Source organism: Schistocerca gregaria, chromosome X, assembly GCF_023897955.1.
Source record: "Schistocerca gregaria isolate iqSchGreg1 chromosome X, iqSchGreg1.2, whole genome shotgun sequence".
In the NCBI taxonomy this organism is placed as follows: domain Eukaryota; kingdom Metazoa; phylum Arthropoda; class Insecta; order Orthoptera; family Acrididae; genus Schistocerca; species Schistocerca gregaria.
Genome location: NC_064931.1, coordinates 574,505,161 through 574,526,142, shown reverse-complemented (window position 1 = coordinate 574,526,142; position 20,982 = coordinate 574,505,161). Strand labels below are relative to the sequence as shown.

The window sequence follows — 20,982 nt, the reverse complement described above, 5'->3', positions numbered from 1 at the left end:
GGAATTGAAGTTTTATTTTTGATTAAAACTTTTGTGGTGTGGGCATGGAATGGGAATGAAAACACCAGGACAGACAGAAAGTCAATCTACAGAAAACTGAAAGACCAAGAAATAGCTGGATAGAAAGTGAGAATACAGAATGGGAAAGGAATATGAGAACAATAAATATATGATAAAAAGAAACTGAAAAGAAACTGCATACAACTTTGATGCACAGGTTGTAAACTGGAGTTTCATACTGAATGTGACTGTGATGATTAACTGCAAGCAGAATTTTACCAAATCATCAGATGAGTCACACAGGAATCTTCATGTCGTCACCCCCCCCCCCCCCCCAAAAAAAAAAAAAAAAAAAAAAAAAAAAAAAAAAAAAAAAAAAAAAAAAACACGACAACAACAACAACAACATAATAATACACTGAGGTGACCAAAGTCATAGGATACCGCCTAATATTGTTTTGGACCTCCTTTTGTCCAGCATTGTGCAGCAACACGAAGTGGCATGGACTCAACACAAATATTGAGCCATGTTGCCTCTATAGCTGTCCATAACTGCAAAAGTGTTGCCGATGCAGGATTTTGTGCACAACCTGACCTCTCGATTATGTCCCACGCATGATCCATGGGATTCATGTAGGGCAATCTGGGTGCCCAAATAATTCACTCGAATTGTCCAGAATGTTCCTCAAACCAATAGGGAACAACTGTGGCCTAGTGACATGGCATATTCTCATCCATAAAAATTCCATCATTGTTTGAGAAATGAAGTCCATGAATGACTGCAAATGGTCTTCAAGTAGCTGAACACTACTATTTCCAGTCAATGATCTGGTGTATTCCACATAACCATAGTGTACGCCATTACGGCGCCACCACCAGCTTGCACAGTGCCTTATTGACAACTGGGGTCCATTGCTTTGTGGGGTCTGTGCCACACTTGAACCTTACCATCAGCCCGTACCACCTGAAATTGGGACTCATCTGACCAAACCAGGTTTTCCAGTCGTCTACGGTCCAACTGATATGGTTACGAGCTCAGGGGAGGCGCTGCATGTGATAATGTGCTGTTTTCGAAGACACTCACATCAGTCGTCTGCAACCAATGCCAAATTTCTTCTGTCCTAACAGGTGCTTTCATTGTACATCCCATATTTATTTCTGTGTTTATTTCATACAGTGTTGCTTACCTGTTAGCACTGACAACTCTATACAAACGCAGCTTCTCTCAGACATTAAGTTAAGTCTATCGGCCACTGCATTACCCATGGTGATAGGTAATGCCTGAAATTTACTATTCTTGGCACACACTTTACACTGTGGCTCTAGGAATACTGATTTTCCTAACGATTTCCAAAATGGACTGTCCCATGCATCTAGCTCCAACTACCATTCTGCATTCAACGTCTGTCAATTTCTGTTATGTGGTCATAATCACATGATTTAACTGAGTACAAATGATAGCTCCATCAATGCGCTGCCATTTTATACCTCATGCATGTGATGCTACAACTATCTACAGCTTATTCACTGAAGAGCCAAAGAAATCAGTACACCTGCTTAATATCGTCTAGGGGCCCCTGAGAGCACACAGAAGTGCTGCAACGTGACATGGCATGGACTCAACTACTGTCTGAAGTAGTGCTGGAGGGGACTGAGACCATGAATCCTGCAGGACTGTCCATAAATCCATATGAGTATGACTGGGTGGACATCTCTCCTGAACAGCATGTTGCAAGGCATCCCAGATACACTCAATAATGTACATGTCTGGGGAGTTTGGTAGCCAGCAGAAGTGGTTAAACTCAGAAGAGTGATCCTGGAACCACTCTGTAGTAATTCTGGATGTGCGGGGTGTCGCACTGTCCTGCTGGAACTGCCCAAGTATGTCAGAATGCACAATGGACATGAATGGATGCAGGGATCAGACAGGATGCTTACACAAGTATCACCTGTCAGAGTTGTATCTAGACATTTCAGAGGTCCCTTATCACTCCAACTGCACACACACCACACCATTACTGAGACTCCACCAGCTTGAACAGTCCCCTGCTGACAGGCAGGGTCAATGGATTCATGTGGTTGTCTCCATACCTGTACACCACCATCCGATCTACACAATTTGAAACAGGACTCGTCCAACCAGGCACCACTTTTCCAGTCATTAACAGTCCAATGTATGTGTTGATGAGCCCAGGTGAGGCGAAAAACTTTGTGTCATGCAATCATCAAGGGTACACGAGTGGGCCCTTGGCTCAGAAAGCCCATATTGATGATGTTTCGTTGAATGGTTCACACGCTGACACTTGTTGATGGCCCAACATTGAAATCTGCATCAATCTGCAGAAGAGTTGCACTTCTATCATGCTGAATGATTCTCTACAATCGTCATTGGTCCCGTCCTTGCAGGATATTTTTCTGGCCGCAGCAATATTGGAGATTTGATGTTTTACCAGATTCCCGATATTCACAGTACACTCGTGAAATGGTCGCATGGGAAAATTCCCACTTCATCGCTACCTCGGAGATGCTGTGTCCCATTGCTTGTGTACCAACTATAACACCGCGTTCAAAACCTTCATAACATGCCATTGTAGCAGCAGTAACCGATCTAACAATTGTGCCAGACACTTTATGCTAACTTCAGTGCCATGTTCTGGCTGGTTACATATCTCTATATCTGAATATGCATGCCTATACTAGTTTGTTTGGCACTTCAGTATATGTGCGTATTGCTATCCCATGACTTATGTCATCTCAGTGTATATATAAACAAACATACAAATAAATCAAATTCACACAAAGCTAACAATTTTTGTTAGCACACTGTGGGCAGAAAAATACAAATTTCTCTACAGTGCTCAGATATTTTCTATATTAAATTATTATTCTCACTGTACATGACAGAAATATACAAAAATGTTTTTGAGAATACCTGCAGTGCAAGAATTTTTGGCTTCTAAGTGTTTCTTCCTTCAACTGAAGGGTGACTCTCTCCATGTACAATGAAACATCACATGTCTGCAGTAGTCTGCTAGCTTCAAGTTTATAGTACTCCCCACTAGCAGCAAGGAAAGGTGTTTCAAATATTTCTTCATACAACTGAAATAAAAAAAAATTACAGACTAAAAACTTAATCATAAGTTTTGTTGAAATACAAAAACAAAATGTACATAGGATCATGTTGCTCCACTCTCAATGTCAACACTGCCAGTTCTACAGTAGTCACAGATAGAGATCATACTACAGAATTTCCTTACATCATTAGGAATCAATGACTGATCCTAGTAAATGTCCACACGCTGCCGTTTTCTGTTCCATTCTGCACATACAATTAACACTTTCACCCAAGCTAGGAAAATATGCATTTTCTGCATGCAAGTTTTGTCAAAAATGGAAGACATTCACATAAGTGCATAGTGAGTGTTACTGACGGCAATGTTCAATGACAATAAAACAACTCAAAACACTATACAATTCTTTTGTAAGTCTGGTTGTGTTGGGGGGATGGGGAGATTAGGACAGAAGCTTCCATGAAGAGGAGGAGGAAGGGTTGGCTTCAATGTAAGAACTGCGGTGGGGGTGGGGGTGGGGGAGGGTGGGTTACTGAAGTACTGTTACAATGGTGTCAACTGGAATAATGTGGTGGTGGTGGTGGTGGTGGTGGTGGTGTGTGTGTGTGTGTGTGTGTGTGTGTGTGTGTGTGTGTGTGTGTGTGGTTTTTTCCTGTTTCTGAAGAAAGTGTTTTGTCCAAAAGTTTTAACGTTTAGCAGTCTTTTCACTGTGAATGTCTGTGTCTCATTGCTTCCTCTATGTGATGAGTAGCAACTGATACTTTTCATAATATTTTTGTATTTTATCCTGGAGTTTCCATTCTTCAGTACAGATATCTGTTTAAACAAGGGTTGATTCAATAGTGAAAAGTATTTCTGAGCATAATGCAAAGGAAAATGATGCAGAAAGTTTTATCTTGTTAGGGTACTTTGTAGCACAAAACACTTTTAGTACTCTTAAAGACAAACTTCAAATCACTAGCAACGAACTTAATCTAACTGTGGAAGGCAATCCTGTATCATACAATTCTTTGAGACAACTAGAATGTGGCACCACAAAATATCAAGAAATGTTGTAATTCATACAAAGTCCTGTCTCCTTGGTCCTGTAAGTGCAGCCTCAAAAAATGGCTAACACATGAAGTGGAGAAAAGCTCTCCGCATGCTATTATTTTCAGTGACATTTTGTTTTGTTTTGAATATAGACTTTTTCCCTGCAGTTCACAGATCATAAACAGTTTAAATTGACCACTAGACATTGCTGTTCAATATACAGATGGATAGCATAGTCAAAGGCCTCAATGGTACCTAACACATTTAATACTATCACTGGATAAATGAGCAACATCTCAGCATACCAATATCTTTGACTGTCTATTTCAGGCCATTTTCTCATCACATTGGATGAGTCTCCATACTCCTAGCAGACAGGAATCATGTAAACAATTTATTAGAGAACAGGCACAACACTGCTTAAGCAACATGAATGCATAAAAGTATGACACACACACTAGTTTCGTTTCAGTATGGTCTAAGGTATATCTGGTGTTAAAAATGGCACCCATTGTAGAAACTTCTATCAAAACTTTTATTGAAAAAAGACATTGTTATAAATTGCTAGGAAAATGAAAAGGAGGATACTGGGCAGGAGTGGGGGGACCAAACCATGTCATATCCTCACCCCTTCCTCTCCTCATCTCAATTTTGAGCAAGGCTGTTTAAGACATGTCTTGCCATTTAGAACTGCCTTCCATCAGCAGTCTCAAATTTTTAAGACAAGTCAGCCATTGAAAATAGACGAGGCAGAGCTGCAAGGGTTCATGGGCTTCTTTCACTTGCTGTCCATTACTTTCCTCACAATGTTCATGACAGAACACTTGGTATATCTACATCAAAACTGACCAAATAAGTGAAGGAAGCAACTTTCCTACAGGTGTGACATTTCTAATTGCAAGAATACTTGCTTCAAAACATATGAAAATAATACTATCAGTGGAAATAGTGTCTCATCCCACATGGCACTCTTTCTAACAAATGTTTACACAGAGTATAATATATAAACTATATTTAGAAACCTACATATCAAACACTTCAAAAAAAGAAATGAATATGCTTTATAGCAGTGCTAGTGTTACTCATGCTGCACATCATATGAGTTCGATAATTAGCAACAGACATACTTCTTAATGACTAAATGTGTACTTTTTTAACCGTGGAAATTTGTAGAGTTTAGTTATTTCTTCTGTAAATGTACAGTTTCAAAGCAACAAAACCAAACAAATGCTAGAATAATTGATAGAAAGAAATTTTCCAGACATCACGAACTGCTTTAACCTCCAAAGTCATTCCACAACACAATTCTTATAACAAGAACGCACATCTTTATTATAAAAAAGAAACTGCATGACTATAATGGAGAGCAGAAATATTGCTCAAAGATCACATTACACCCAACAAGCTTGAGTGCTGAGTACCTTAGTGCACAATGCAGTGAGTCACATAAAAGCAGTGAATGGCTTGCCAGCCACAAGACTGTAAGGTTCTGGCCCTGCAAACTCCATTCAGAATGATATCAGGCAGGTCACTGATGAACTGCATGGCTCATTCCATTGAACTAGACTAAATCCAGCAAGCTGCATAACTAACTATAGTGTATCAAATGGTTGGTTGGTTATTTTGGGGAAGGAGACCAGACCGCGATGTCATCGGTCTCATCGGATTAGGAAAGGACGGGGAAGGAAGTCGGCCGTGCCCTTTGAAAGGAACCATCCCGGCATTTGCCTGGAGTGATTTAGGGAAATCACGGAAAACCTAAATCTGGATGGCCGGACGCGGGATTGAACCGTCGTCCTCCCGAATGCGAGTCCAGTGTCTAACCACTGCGCCACCCACCTCAAATGGGTTATTCAAATATAATTATAAAAACACAATACTCAATAATTATGTAAAAATGTTCATTGAAACAACACATGAAATTACTGTTGGGAAATAACAGCTATTATGTAGTTCAGTTAATTTATAAAAGGTTATTAAAATGAACCCCATTTCTGAAATTAGCAATGGGGCCTTAATGCATGCAAAAATGGGAAAATCCCAACACCGCTACCAAAATATGTAACAATTCATCACCATCATCATCTGTAACAAGAAATTTGCTTTCTGGTAAGTATCTGATAGTATGTTGACATGTCAATTTGCAGACAGGGACAATGTAAGGACTGTTACATACTGAGCTTTTGACCAAAGCCTTCTTCAGAAAAGAAAGGGGGAAAAAAAAACCACACACACAAGCAGGCACACTGCCAAAGCAGTCTGGTCAGAACAGCTGGAGATAGCAGTCGTGTGTGTGGGAGGTGTGCCTTCTTGTGTGAATGTGTGCATTTTCCTTTATTTTCTGAAGAAGGCTTCGGCCAAAAGCTGAGTATGTAACAGTCCTATCATTGTACCTGGTTGCAGCTCAAAGTGTCATTTTTTCAGTGAGTAGCAGTCTATTCCTTTCATAATTGTTCATATTCTAACCTGGACTTTCCATTGTTTGACAGTATGTTGGAAAGAGAGATCAGAAAATTCTAAGTCAGTGATAACTTTGTTTACTCACACATAGGTTTCCTTTCATCTTGAATTCTTCAACACTGACAAAAGACTGTATCACACCCCTTATGATATCTGTTGAATTTGGATTACCTTCTCCTAGACGGTCTTGATGTATACCTTCCAAAAGAAGACTAACCAAACTATCCTTTAACGGTTGTATCATATTCTTTTTCCAAATTTCAAGACCTGAAACATTTTCAAAATTCAAGCATTGGGACAAGATAATGAAGAAAACATTTTATGTATAAAAGATAACTAATTGGTCTCTGTAAAATTATTAAATGTTATACATTGCACTTTATAAAAAAAAAATCAGCTATGGTTTTCCTAAAGGTGCCCGCAAAATAATTACCTAAGTTTAGGAAAGAACAATATCTCAGAATGAGATCAGACTGGAGATGCACAGCAATTGTTTGCAAATTAATTTATTGTGCAACACAATCACATTGATTTCAAAGTTAAATGAATGGTTTTAGCCATCACCAGCTATCCTCAGATAATAAAAGAGATGTCATGGTTCAGTCCCACTACCGTGGAAACAAAATTGTCAAATCACATTTGAAATTGTGGTTTCTGCAGTGGTGGGACTGAACTACAGCACCTGTTTTATGATATGATGCTGTTATGAACACTTGAGAATGTGCTTGTTAATACACAACAAATGTTATTAAATTTATTATTTTCATTTTTATTATCATCATTATCATCTCATATCGATTTGATTTAATTTACACAGGGAGACAAAACAACAGTGAACTTAGCCACCTTGTTGCCTGCACCAAAACTAAATTTATTGCACAGTATCCCTACTTGTCATTCCAGTAAAATCATCAAGTACTCTTGAAGAGAAGTAGGAATCCTTTTATTAGGTCTATTCATCATCTCTCATAATTAAGGTTCAGTCATTGCTGGTAGAATACTTTTGCACAAATTATATTCAACAAATCTGGTGGGCCGAAAATCAGTGCAGAAATAACTACATGAGAAAAACAAGTGCTATGTGACACTCTTTGCAACAACATAAAGATAATGAATGCAGAAATAATACAATATACAACTTTCTTTCGGTAAATAGTAAGTGGAACAGCATGGTGGGGAAAAAAGTGTCTACACAGAAAGTGCTATACTTTATGATTACATACAGCACTCATTAGGATTCTTTCTTCTTTTTTATTGGAACTCTGGTTCAATTTCTGCAAGAATGGGATTACATACAAATTACAGCCTTGCTATGAAAGTACTCAATGTGTATTTGGAGCAATTCATGAGAACCTAAAAAACTCAGATACCAGAAGAAATGGTACAGATGATGAAATGAGCTGTTGTAAAAAAAAAAATCCAGCCATACACCACCACTTTATTATTATTATTATACAACCACCAGGTATTCCAGTTTAACAGATATGGAAAATTAATGATGTAAAGGAAACTACTTCAGACCTAGTTCTCCAACTTCCATCTGTTCTTGCAGTGCAGCACTAAGATTGCCGTATATTATTTCAGCTTCTGACAGTTTTTGTTTCCTGATGTGTTGCTGATTCAAGTACCTGTGAAAAAGAGAAAAGAAACACTGTGGTCAAATTTAACTCTACAAGAAACAAAGATAACACCACCTTGTTTATGCCATTTACATTGCAACAAAGAAATAAGATATCTAATGGATTTGTCATCCACAAAAAATGAATCTTTATGATAGACTAAACCAGCATGCCTAAGGGCAGATCATGAAACACGGTGCGGGGGTGGCATAGGTGCCTATGTTCACTCTGATCTGACACCTACTGTACTATGCACATCAGATGCAAAGGGCGAAGGAGAAGCAGAGTTCTTGTTTTTCGAAATAAATACATCAAATCAGAAACTGCTAATTGGAGTAATCTATAAACCTCCAAACGTCGGTGTCATGTCCTCCTTTCAGTCTGCCCTGTCCTCACTCGTGACACAGTATGAGCACATAATCATTATGGGCGACACAAACATCGACTTACAGTTAAAATCTGCCTCTGCAGAAAAACTAAGGCGAATGTTCCACTCCAATGATATGAGTTTAACACCGCTGGACCCAACTCATCACACGCCACACAGACACACACTCATAGATACAATAACAATAAAGCGACCAGATAAAATAATCCGCACCAGTCAGACATCCGCTCCGGGACTCTCTGCTCATGACGTGATATTCTTAAATTACTCAATGCATATTACCAAAGAAAAATCTCACCTGGTAACCTACAGAAACTTAAAAAATGTTAACCATGACGCTCTTCAAAAGGATTGCTCAGACATCCCTTGGCATGATATAAGCAATGAACCGACTTTAGACGGAAAAATTCGGCAATTATGTCGCAAAATTATTGCACTGTATGATAAACATGCTCCTCAATGCACTGTCAAGGTAAAGAGAGCTCCCGCTCCGTGGCTCACCACTGCATTACACCAGTTAATGAATAAACGTGATGCTGCACATAGGGCCTTCAAGCGTAACCCAACTCCCGAGGCGCACGAAGCTTATAGGAAACTCCGAAACAGAACCAAGCAAAGCGTGAGGAATGCCAAAATCAGACATGCCCGCTCTATCATACGCGGCATATCAAAACTTGCTGCACTGTGGAAAAAGCTGCGCAGTTTCGGTATAGGGAAGCGAAGATCTGACACTGTTTATCAAGCGTCTGCAGAAGAATTAAACGATTTCTTCTCAACAGCTGTAAACTGCCACGCAGCGACAAATTACCAGCCCCAAGATATCAATCTCTCGAGAGACAAGTTTTTCCTAAAACATGTCACTACCGGCACAGTACACAAGGCAATTATGAGAATCTCTTCCGAGACAGTAGGAAATGATGGAGTGAGCATTGGCATGATTAAGAACGTCGTAGACACTATTATTCCAGTTATCACAGACATCTTCAACCTGTCTCTTGTCAGTAGTACATATCCTACTGAGTGGAAGCAAAGTTTAATTCAGCCTATACCCAAGACTGACAACCCTAAGTCGCCAGCTGACTACAGGCCAATCAGCATACTACCTGCAATATCTAAAGCCCTAGAATACATCGTCCATGAACAGCTGACGGATTACCTCAAAACTCATAACATCCATGACGAATATCAGTCAGGCTTTCGAAAGCACCATAGTACAGCAACTGCATTAATCAAAGTAACTGATGACATTAAACATGCTATGGACAGACGTAAAGCTATCATCCTAACACTGCTTGACTTTAGCAAGGCTTTTGACACAGTTGACTTCGATATATTACTAATTAAAATGAAACAGCTGAATTTCTCAAACAGCGCAATACACTGGTTCGACAGCTACCTCAAAAACAGAAGTCAACATGTCATTTGTGGGTCGGAAAAGTCATCATGGAAAAGTGTGCGCTTTGGAGTTCCCCAAGGCTCCGTCCTTGGTCCACTACTCTTCTCACTGTACATTAACGGTATTTCTTCAGTGATTCACTCCTGCAACTACCATCTTTATGCCGACGACATCCAACTGTACATAAGTGCAAGACCCAAAAACATTGCTGGCGCAGTAGCAAGTATGAACGCAGATCTTTGCTCTGTTTCTCGATGGGCACAGAACCTAGGTCTGAAACTAAACCCCAAGAAATCCCAGGTCACACTTATATCTCATCCAAAGTTAATCAGCCGGTACTTTCGCGAAACAGTCCCTAAAATACTCCTCAATGACACCCAACTACCATAACAAAAAACAGTAAAAGGCCTTGGAATAATCTTGGATGAACACCTAAACTGGGAAGAACAAACAGTCACAGCTTGCCGGAAATCGCTCTCCTCCCTACATGCAATTCAAAAATTTAGAAAATATTTCCAACCCATGTTAAACAAAAATTAGTCCAAACACTAGTCTTGCCTAATCATTACTACTGTGATGTAGTTCAACACGGCACAAATAGTGAAAATTCTAGATGCCTCGAGCTAGTGATGAATGCTTGCGTTAGATACGTGTGCAATATTCGGTTGTATGATCATATCAGTCCTTCATACTCCCAGCTAGGTTGGATACGCCCACATAAGGCACGCGATCTCCACACGATGTGCTTACTTCATCGATTTCTTAGCCAGTGGTGCCCCCAATACTTATCTTCTCACATTCAACACCTATCATCATTCCACAATCGCAATACCAGATTGGATACGTCTATCATCTTGGCTGTACCTTTACATAACACAAAATCTTTCTCCGTGTCATTCTCCATCTCAGCCATACGACTATGGAACGCGCTCCCCTGTGATCTGCGTCTTATCCAGAACTACTCAACATTCAGGAGTGAACTCAAAACTTACATATTAGGGACGGTATAGCCACCATTGTTGTGCCCCTCCCATCTCTTTCTTTCTCCTCTCCATCACAGCTTCGAATTTTACCATTCTATTTCTCTTCCTCTAACCTATCTACCTCTTATATATCTCTTTTACCCCATTCTATCGTCTTATGTCTCTGCTCGATGAGAATAACTCACAAGCTGCAAGAACATAACGAGAAAATTCCCAACTAACAATGGGACTGACATTCACAAAAGAAAAGTATGTTTACTTTCATATACATAGTCATTATTATTATTATTATTATTATTATTATTATTATCATTATTATTCTTGATTGTTATAATTATTTTTTATTGTTATAATTATCATTGTACTACTGTTATAATCTCTATTTTTTTCTTTAACATCAATACTGCATAATACGTTATATGTCCTTAATGTTATGTAGAAACTGTAACTCGTTCAATCTGAGGATGCCTGGTTAGGTGTAAGAGAGGGCCTGAAGGCCCTAATATTGCCAGGTAAAATAAATGCATAAATAAGAAATAAATAAGAAATAATTGTTAACCCAACTGACTGCATTTCATAGATCCCCTATCTCAGTTACCTATGCAGATCCCTTACTTGAGAGTGAAGTTTGCTGCTGTATCAGAGATTAAACTTTACCTAGTGTTCTCTACGCCATCTTTTCCTTACATGGTTACTAACTCAGTGATAATTACGAAAAGAAATAGTATTTTTATTTCTTTCAACTGTAAGAGAGATATTAGACATAAATTTTTGAGGTAAGCTTGAACTGCAGATAAAGGTGGGTAGCTGATTTATTTACAAGCATTCCACACTCTGGCAGCATGTAATAGCTGCCCCTAAACTGAATTAGCACAACATCAGATTAGACTCCAATAGTATTAGCACACTTATTGTAAATGTACGACTACTCCATGTTCAAAATCACTAAGCTCTCCTGACTGGCCCATTCTGCTGGTACTGCTGCTGTACTGACAACACAGTACTTGCTGTCTCCTATTTTGCTATTGGGTCTACCTCTCATGACATCTAATGGCCAATTTTGCATTACACAGGGGTTTCCGGATACTTTCAGTCAGATGGTGTATTCTATTGCCTGTTTCATTTGTGTTGAAATTTCATTATTGATGTATTCAATACTGTCACATAGAATCAGTCACCCAGTACTAGTTAAAAGAGCAGGATTGCCAAAAAGAACTAACAGTTCACACTGAAAGCATGATTATTGAGCACACACAAGAATAGATGGAGCAACACTACTTGTCTCAGTGGAGCGTGCTCCTATATCTACATCCACAGTACTCACAGTAGCAGTAAAGTCCAATATTCCATGAACAATTAATACCTGAAACCTTTCATAAATCAGGAACATTAAATGATTTCAAGAGACGAGAATCAGACTGGTCACCTGCATAATGACATAGTCAGGTCTTCATGTTGCTTGTATTGGAACCCCTAGCTGTTGATTTGTGCTTCAGGACTATGATACAGTTTCATGCTGAGGACATGGAAGCCGTTTTTGTTCTGTTTGTCTCCTTGGTGTAGGATCGCCATCCTCAGCGTAACAGATGATGTCCAATAAGTGACGTACTTTTCAGTGCAGGACAATGTAGTGCTTGAACATTTTTCTAGTACCTCAACCTTCTGTACAGGTGTAACAATCACACTATGTCACCTGAATTTTCACTTACAAGTCAGTGTTTTGCGTTGCGCCATTCATGGTCCTTATCCTCAGTATCCGGATTCGCATGACAGCCAAGTGCCTTGTTTCTTCAGTTCTGATGATAAGCTGTTTGATGTGATCATCCTAAGCATTTTAAGACGGAAATGGAAACACAGTATCCATTTTTGTTTCAGCCTTTAGACTGTGAATCATGAAATGCAGTGTGAAACCAGTAGTTCTTTGCTGTGAATACCATGACAAACAGTATCCTGTCGCAGTATCTCTGTCCGATGTCAACATAGATCAAAAGCGTAATTGCCAACATTGTATTAAAATGATCAGTGATGCCATTCATTTTCAGTTGACGGGCAGCTGGCATCATGTAGATATAGTGATGTGCCTTCTGACACCAGTATTGATTGTAAGTTTTCCACGATCAGAGACCTCTATAAATGGTGCTTTCTAAATTATGTCTTCAACAAGAAACCCAGCAACATCTGGAGTTTTGGCAGGTAATACAGCCTTGGTGACAGCATAGCAGATTAGATACTCAGTGCACACTACTATTCCTTTATCCCATTTGTCGACTTGGGAAACCTCCCCAAGTAGTCAAATCCAATCCAGTGAAATGGAGCAATTGCAAGCAGCTCATTTTTAATGCTGGCATTCCCGACAGAGGCTTGCATAATGTCTGTCAGATCAGTACAAACCTAGTCAATGATACTTGCTTCTGATTCTACCGAGAATATCCATATATCTCAGATGAGCTGATATTGGACCATAGTGAAAATCTTTCATTATGGGTGCCTGTAAATGAGCTGGGATGATGAGCGACCACTTATGTGCCACTGGAACATAATTACTTTTATACAATGTGCCATCTATTGGTCTGAATTCTCCTTTGATACCTTCTCTCTTCTCTATGGTGTCTTCAGTAAATATGGATCTTCCCGCTGTTTGGATGCAACATTTGTTAGTGCAGGAATGACTAGGATAACACCAGTGCTGAACTGTTCCCACAATGGATGGATTCCACAAAAGGCAGACAGTATCCGTGAGTTTGAGTTCATTTCTGTGTACTACTGTGATGTGGCTAAAGCTTCTGTACCTACCTTGCTAATCATCCTGGTGGATCCTTAGGTTTGCCAGCATAAAAAAGGGTGGTCAGTCATAACAATGAATGGTCTGTCCAATACATTTGTGGAGGAATTCTTCTCAGACTCTGAGACTACTCTCAATGTGTAAGTCATCACTCCTTTATTACTGCATTCCTGGACTGAACTAGAATTGCACCTATCGTATAACTACTAACATCAGTGTATATGGCTGTCTTGGCATGCCCATTAGAAAGTACAAGAATCTGTCAAGATGTCAATGACTCTTTAAGGATACAAAAACAATTCTGTTGCTTGTCACTTCAAGAAAATTTATGGTCTCCCTGTGGCTGTTCTTGCAGTGGCCGTGCCTTGCAGCTGAAACCCTTTATGAAGCGTCTGAAGTGGGAGTACATTCTGAGGAAGCTTCTCACATCACAAATATACCAAGGAATTGGAAAATCTTTTAGCACTATTACTTTTTCTAGATCGGGACAAAATCTGTTTCTGTTTGCTATGTATCCAAAAATTTCTATTTCTTAGGTGACAAAAAAGCACTTTCTCGAATTCAAGCTAAGAACTGTGTCATGCACACATTTCCACATAGTAATCAAACAATTCAGATACACTTCAAACGACTTCAAGAAAACATCATTGTCATCTAGGAAGCAAACACAGTTTAGATGGTTGAAACAGATTGTCCACCATCATTCAAAGGGCACTGGAGCACTGCACAGACCAAATGAAATTTATATCTATATATATTCTCTGCAAGCCGCTATATGATGCTAGGCAGCACTCCTAATATTTACGAGCACTACTGTTGTCATTATCTCAGCATTAAGTGCAAGCCCAGCCCCAAGGGCCAGGCTATCGAAACTAGTGACCACTCTACAAAGCTAGAACCATATGGGCCCGGACCTCCGTCATATTCCGATTGCTCTCTCATATTGTTCCTCGTATTCACCATTTCTTGGTTCTCGATATTATTATGTCTAGGCTCTAGATTTGGTTTACACTCCAGACTTGTCACTCTATCATGTTCTTGTTCATCCATTGCTATTGTTGTCTTTTGTGTTTTTAGCGACTTTACTGTCGACATTCTCGGATGATCTGCCAGTGTCTCATGGCCATGTCCAATTGTGGTTACTATTACTGGCGATGAGGAAATAGGTTAGCAGTGTCTTATGGATGTGAAAGTTATGGAACAACAACGACAGCTGCTTTTGCAGCAACAGTTGCAGCACCAATTCCAACAGCAAACTGACTTGTTACATCAGGAAATTCAGCTTTTATCGGAACACTTGTAGGTTTGGGGTTCACAACCCATTCAGGTTGTGGTTACTTCCCAGGTGGAGTCCTTCCCACCAATGTTTCCACTGTTCAACAACACCAAAGAATATTGGGACATGTATTTGCAGCAGCTGAAGTTGCACTTCACCGCTTCTCGGGTTTCTGATGATGCTCTCCAATGATCGCTTTTCTTTTCTTGGGCTTCCCTGCAGACAATTTTCTTACTAAAGAAGTTGGTTTCCCTCTCAAATCTGGATGCACTCACAGTTGAGGAAATGCATTCGTTGCTGTCTCGTCTCACTATTATTCACAATGTTTCCATGTGGCTGCGTCACACCTCGAGTTCCATCAATATTGTAAGCAACCGGATCAGTTATTCCACTTGTGTGTGATGGATTTGCAGGGATTGACTCACTGTTGTGATTTCACTTGGGCAAACCTCTATTGCACAACTTCTTATGCAGACTCCCTGATTCGAGACATTGTGGTTCAATTGGCCCAAGTACACACAGCTGCCCTCACACTGGACAATTTTTCCTTCAATGATATTTTGAAAATCACACAATCCTTTGAGATTATGCAGGTGACTTGTCCCCAAGTGGCAGCAGTTCAACTGCCACCAAGAGGTCGAAATTCTCATAACTTCTTTTACTGATGGCATTGTTCTGATTGTCACTTTCAGACATTCACTGGCCTCTGAGCAGCCAGTCACACTGTGTCAGCATAAGCAGCAGTGTCTCACCTTATACCGACTGTTTCACGATGCATCAATGTGTAGACTGTCCAGATCACTGGGCACATTGCACCCACTGTGGAAAGAACGGGTATCTCTGAACTGTCTGCCATCAAGCATCGAGACAGTTGAACTCAACTCTACTTTGCACTCGCATCAAGGGACAGTTCATGAACTCCATGCCATTGTTCCCCAGGGCAATCCTCCCAGCACCCAGTTGTTTACTGCTCTCATGATTGTGTGCCAAGACCTTTATTTCCAAGCAGACACAGGAGTGACGATTTTCCTGGTGAACTTCCCAACACTCATCAAGGTTACCCAGTGTCAGCCTTGCCGCCCCCCCCCCCCCCCCTTCAATTGGTTGCATATGGTGACAGCTCAATTCCCCTCAGAGATCAATTCACAACTACAGCAGCCTACAATAAGGTTACGTGGCTGATAACACTGTTTTTTGTGAACAGTCACTCAGTTGTCAACACTTTTGGCCTAGATGCCTTCTCACTGTTTTGGTTATAGTTGAAGTTCAGGTCATCTCAGACACAGTTCCCTTCCAGGAACTAAACAACCTTCGCGCCTCTTCCATGCCTGTTCAAACCAGGTCTGGGGAGCAGCACAAACTTTGAGGTGCATATATCTCTCTGTCAGATGCAGTAGCCCATTTCTATCAGGTACGTCTGCTTGAGGTCTCCCTATGGAAAGCTGTTAAGCTCTAACTTTATCACCGGCACAAAGCTGGGAGTAATTAAATCTGTCAAAACTGGTGCTTAGGTCACACCCCTGGTGGTGGTTAAGAAACAAAATACTTCCTCTGGCTCTGTGCAGACTTTGGGTCAACAATCAATGCCCAGGCACATGTCAAAACCTACATCATCCCCTGTCCAGAGGACCTCCTCACAAATCTTGTCGACGGTGAATATTTTTCTAAGAGTGACATTGCTGATGCTCATTTACAGACCCCATTAGATGAAGAATAGCAAGATATTATGACCATCAATACATCCTTTGGCTTGTGGGATCTCTTCCACTCCAGCAATCTTGCACATCTGGCACAGTTAACAACATCCATTCCTGCTTGTACCACTTACCTAGATGACCTAATAGTTATGGGTGCTACGTGCCAAGACCACATGTTCAACCTCTGTACTCTATCTTTTACATTACGTGATGCAGGGCTCAAGTGCCACCTACACAAATACCAATTTTTTCAGGAGCAAGAAGTATACCTAGGTCACTAGGTCAACAAAGACAGGATTCAACCCACTGGCTGCAATGTTTCAGCTGTTGACTCTCTTCCATGCCCCGAAATCTACAGGAGCGGCAGGCTTTTTTGGGTAAAGCTAATTATTATTCTACGATCCTTCTGGAAACAGCACACATTGTGCACCCACTCAACCAGCTGACATAGAAGGGCATTAAGCTACTGTGGTCAGCTGCTTGTGAACATGCTTTCACCCAACCGAAGCACATTACGCTTGGCACCCTGCCTTACGCCCTCTTCTCCATCATGTTACCTTGTTTTGGCCACTGACGTTTCCCTCTATGTGATTGGTGCAGTGCTGGTGCACCATAACGATGATGGTTCTGAGCAACCAAAGACACCCATGCCTGCTCAGAGGAACTACTCACAGATTGAGAAAGAGGCTTTATCGATCCGATCACGTATACCGTTAAGAAATTCCATGTGTACCTCTTTGGGACTAAGTTTACCCCAACTACTGACCACAAACTGTCGGTAACACCCTTCGGGTCATACTCTTGGCTTCCAGAGTAGACAGCTCAAAGGCTAAAGTGTTGGGTTCTTTTCCTTAGTTCTTACAATTACAACATTAAGTACAAGCCTACCGCGCAACATGCGAACACAGATGTGCTCTCTCGTCTATCCTCTAGACAAGAGGCAACATTTGACCAACAGAAATCTCCTATTTCCACACTGACATAGAACAACAATGCACTTGGGTACGTTTACTATTACTGCTATTACATTGCCACTGACACACACCATAATCCTATCTTACAGCACGTCATGCACTTTGTGCCACATGGGTGGCCCACCAATTTTTCCAAATTTGTTGATCCAGAACTCTGGGCCTGGGCTCACCTTTCTCATCATTTGCCTGTTGTCTCTGATGTTCTCCTGCTGCATATGGAGGCAGATACTCACTGTGTTGTCACCCAGACTAACTTACCCCCTCATATCTCGGAACTCCTCCATCATGGGCATTGGGGTGGATGAAAGCCCTTGCTACGTGACATACCTACTGCCCAGGACTGAACAAACACATGGAGGCCATGGTGTACAACTGTTCTGCATGTGCCTAACACCAGGCTGCTGCTCCTCAGTCTTTCGTCCCCTGGCCCACTCCCTGTCACCTCCAGGAATGCATTCATCTGGACTCTGATGGTCCCTTCCTGAGTTCTAAGTGACTCAATGTCGTGGATTCGTATTTCAACTACCCCTACATAGTTAGCATGGTGTCCACGACTACAACCGCTGCACTCAATGCACACAGCCAGATTCTCACCAATGCACGGATTCCCTGCACCCTTACGTCCGGCAATGGGCCCCAATTCACAGTGATGACCTTAGAACAGCTCTGCAATGCCAATGGTATTAAACACCTCTTTAGCCTACCTTTTCACCCATCCTCAAGTGATGTAGTGAAGTGGAGTGGATGGTGCATATGTTTAAACAACAAATATTGAAGACATTGGCACATCGACAACCACAGTGGTGCTCACAATGTTCCTGAGCACCAACTGGAGCACCCCTGTTCATGAGCACATGCCTGCAGAGGTCCTCCATGGGAAACAACCGCATACTATTCTCCACCTCCTGGACCCACAGCCCTCGTAAACCTGAATCCAATATGGTTCAGCGGTCTTGATGCATTCCTACGTAGCAAAATTTTCATGTATGCTGGCTACAGTGGTGGCCACCCATTGGCAGTGGCTTATGAAAGTTGATACTCTGAGGGGTTTGTAGCATTGGCACACCAACCAACTCCGTCTCTGCCTACTGACTGCGTCACCATTGGAGGGCCACATGGAGTTGGTGTGCCCTCCCTTGCAAACCCTTCAACCACAAGGGTACAATTTATGCTCCAAGGCACTGTTGGCAGTTCCTGTGGTTGTGGGCTTGGAGACTGAAATCTCACCACAGCATCCACCCCTCATGTCGTCTCCTGTATGGCCGTACCCCAGCACCCTATCCGACGTCCCGTGTTCCTTTCCCCAGCTGGCAGGCTCCTCCACTGCAACACCAACGGTGCCACTAGTTCACCTTTTGAAACAACATCCCAGGCACTTCAGGCAGTATGCGCCCATTTCTGGGGGCATATGGTATCCCAGCCCAATGAGTTATAAAGCCCGCTAGATGGCATGGACCTAGATAATAGCCGCTAGGCAGTGCTCCAAATATTTGTGAGCATTGCTGTCCCCATCTCAGCGCTAGGCATGGGCCACATCCCATGTATCAGCCTATCAGCACCTGTGGCCTCTCTATAAAGCTATCAACGTAGGGGCCTGGACCTCGGTCGAGTTCCCACTGCACTCTCGTACTGTTTCTTGTACTCAGTGTTGTTTAATTCTTGATATTGCTACATATAAGCTCTTGATTTGGTTTACGCTCTGGACTTATTGTTCTGTCATGCTGTCTTACTGTTCGTCCATTCCTGTAGTTCCCTTTTGTGGTTTCCGGCGAATTACTGTTGAAATCCTCATCAGCCGGCGTCTCTTGGCTGTGTCCAATTTTGGTTACAATAATTCCCTTTCCAGACCCACACTCAAATAGATGCAGTGGAAAATGAGTACCTACATGGTTTCATACAAGACCTGGTTTCTCTTATATTGTCTTTGCGATCTTTACAAGTGATTGATGTTGGCAGTAGGATTGTTCTGCATCCTGTTGGAAATGCAGATTCTCTAAACTTTCTAATTTTTTTTTTTTTTTAAATGTCGTTTCTGTCCAGGGAGTTTCATTTGAGCTCACGTAGTATTTCGGTAACACTTATGTTTATTGAACCTACCAGTAACAAACCTAACAGCACGCCTCTGGACTGCTGTGATGTCTCCCTTTAATCCAACCTGATGGGGATCGCAAACACTCACACAGTACTCAAGAATGAGTGATACACAAGTGTTCTGTCTGTGGTCTCCTTTGCTAATGAGCTACATGTTCTTAGAATTATCCCAGTAAACTGAAGTCATTCACTTTTATGTTTTTTTTCCATTCCCTGTCACTTTGCAGCATTATGTATAGACATTTAACTGATGTGACTATGTCAAGTACCATGCCACAAATACTATATTTGAATATTATGTGATTCTTTTTCCTACTCATCTGCATTATCTTACATTTTCTCACATTTATAGCAAGCTGCCATTCACAGTACCATATAGAAATTCTATGTGTCATCCTGTATGCTCCTACAGTCACTCAAGGTCAATATTTTCCTGCACATTACAGCAAATGGTCACAGACTGCTGTTCAGAGTATCTATCAGATCGTTTACCTATACAGGGAACAAGAACAGTGTTATGAGACTTCCCTGAGGCACTCCTTATGGTACCTTAACTCTCCAATGAATGCTTGTCATTCAGGTTGAGGTTCTATTACTTACAGTTTCTTAATGTTTCTCAAATATCTGAGAACCTATTCCATATTCTCTGACCTTTGGTAGAGTCTGCAATGTGGCACTATGTCAGCTTTCTGGAAATCTAGGAAAACTGAATCTGTCTGTTGCCCTTCATCCATGGTTAACATGATACAGTGCAAGAAAAGGGCAGACGATTTCACAAATGAGATGCTTTCTAAATACATATTGTTTGAGGATAAAAATATCCTCTCTCTCAAGGAATTTTATTATATTTGAAATTAGTGTATCCTCAAGAAATCTGCAGCAAAACTGAATTGTGTGTATTGATTTGCAATTTTGTGGGCTCATTCTTTTCCCTTGTATAATGGAAGTCAGCTGCACTTTTTTCTAGTCACTTGGGGGCTTTCCACTGTGCAGGAGAACTGGACAAGATATTTGGAATACATGGAAGCTAAGTATCAGACCAGTGCCAAAGACCAAACTAGGATTCCTTCTGGATCTGGTGGCATAACTTTGAACCAAAAAGGGGCAATTAAGTGTTATGAAAGTAGCCTTGTCAATCTTGATCTCCCAGCAGCCATTCTGCAAAACCATAAAGAAATACTTTGCTCCCATCAGATAGTAAAAAATGTCATCA

The 20,982-nt window shown here is 41.1% G+C and overlaps 1 protein-coding gene across 2 annotated transcripts in view; it reads right to left on the bottom strand.

Moving 5' to 3' along the window:
• LOC126298761 (cullin-2) overlaps positions 1-20,982 on the bottom strand; it is a 168,831-nt gene that overhangs the window by 129,017 nt on the left and 18,832 nt on the right. For both annotated transcript variants that reach the window (XM_049990209.1, XM_049990212.1), the window contains exons 4-6: positions 8,085-8,191; positions 6,649-6,830; positions 2,933-3,099 (exon numbers count right to left, since the gene is read on the bottom strand). In XM_049990209.1, coding sequence (XP_049846166.1) covers positions 2,933-3,099; positions 6,649-6,830; positions 8,085-8,191 — 456 coding nt within the window. The remainder of the gene's footprint in view (positions 1-2,932; positions 3,100-6,648; positions 6,831-8,084; positions 8,192-20,982) is intronic.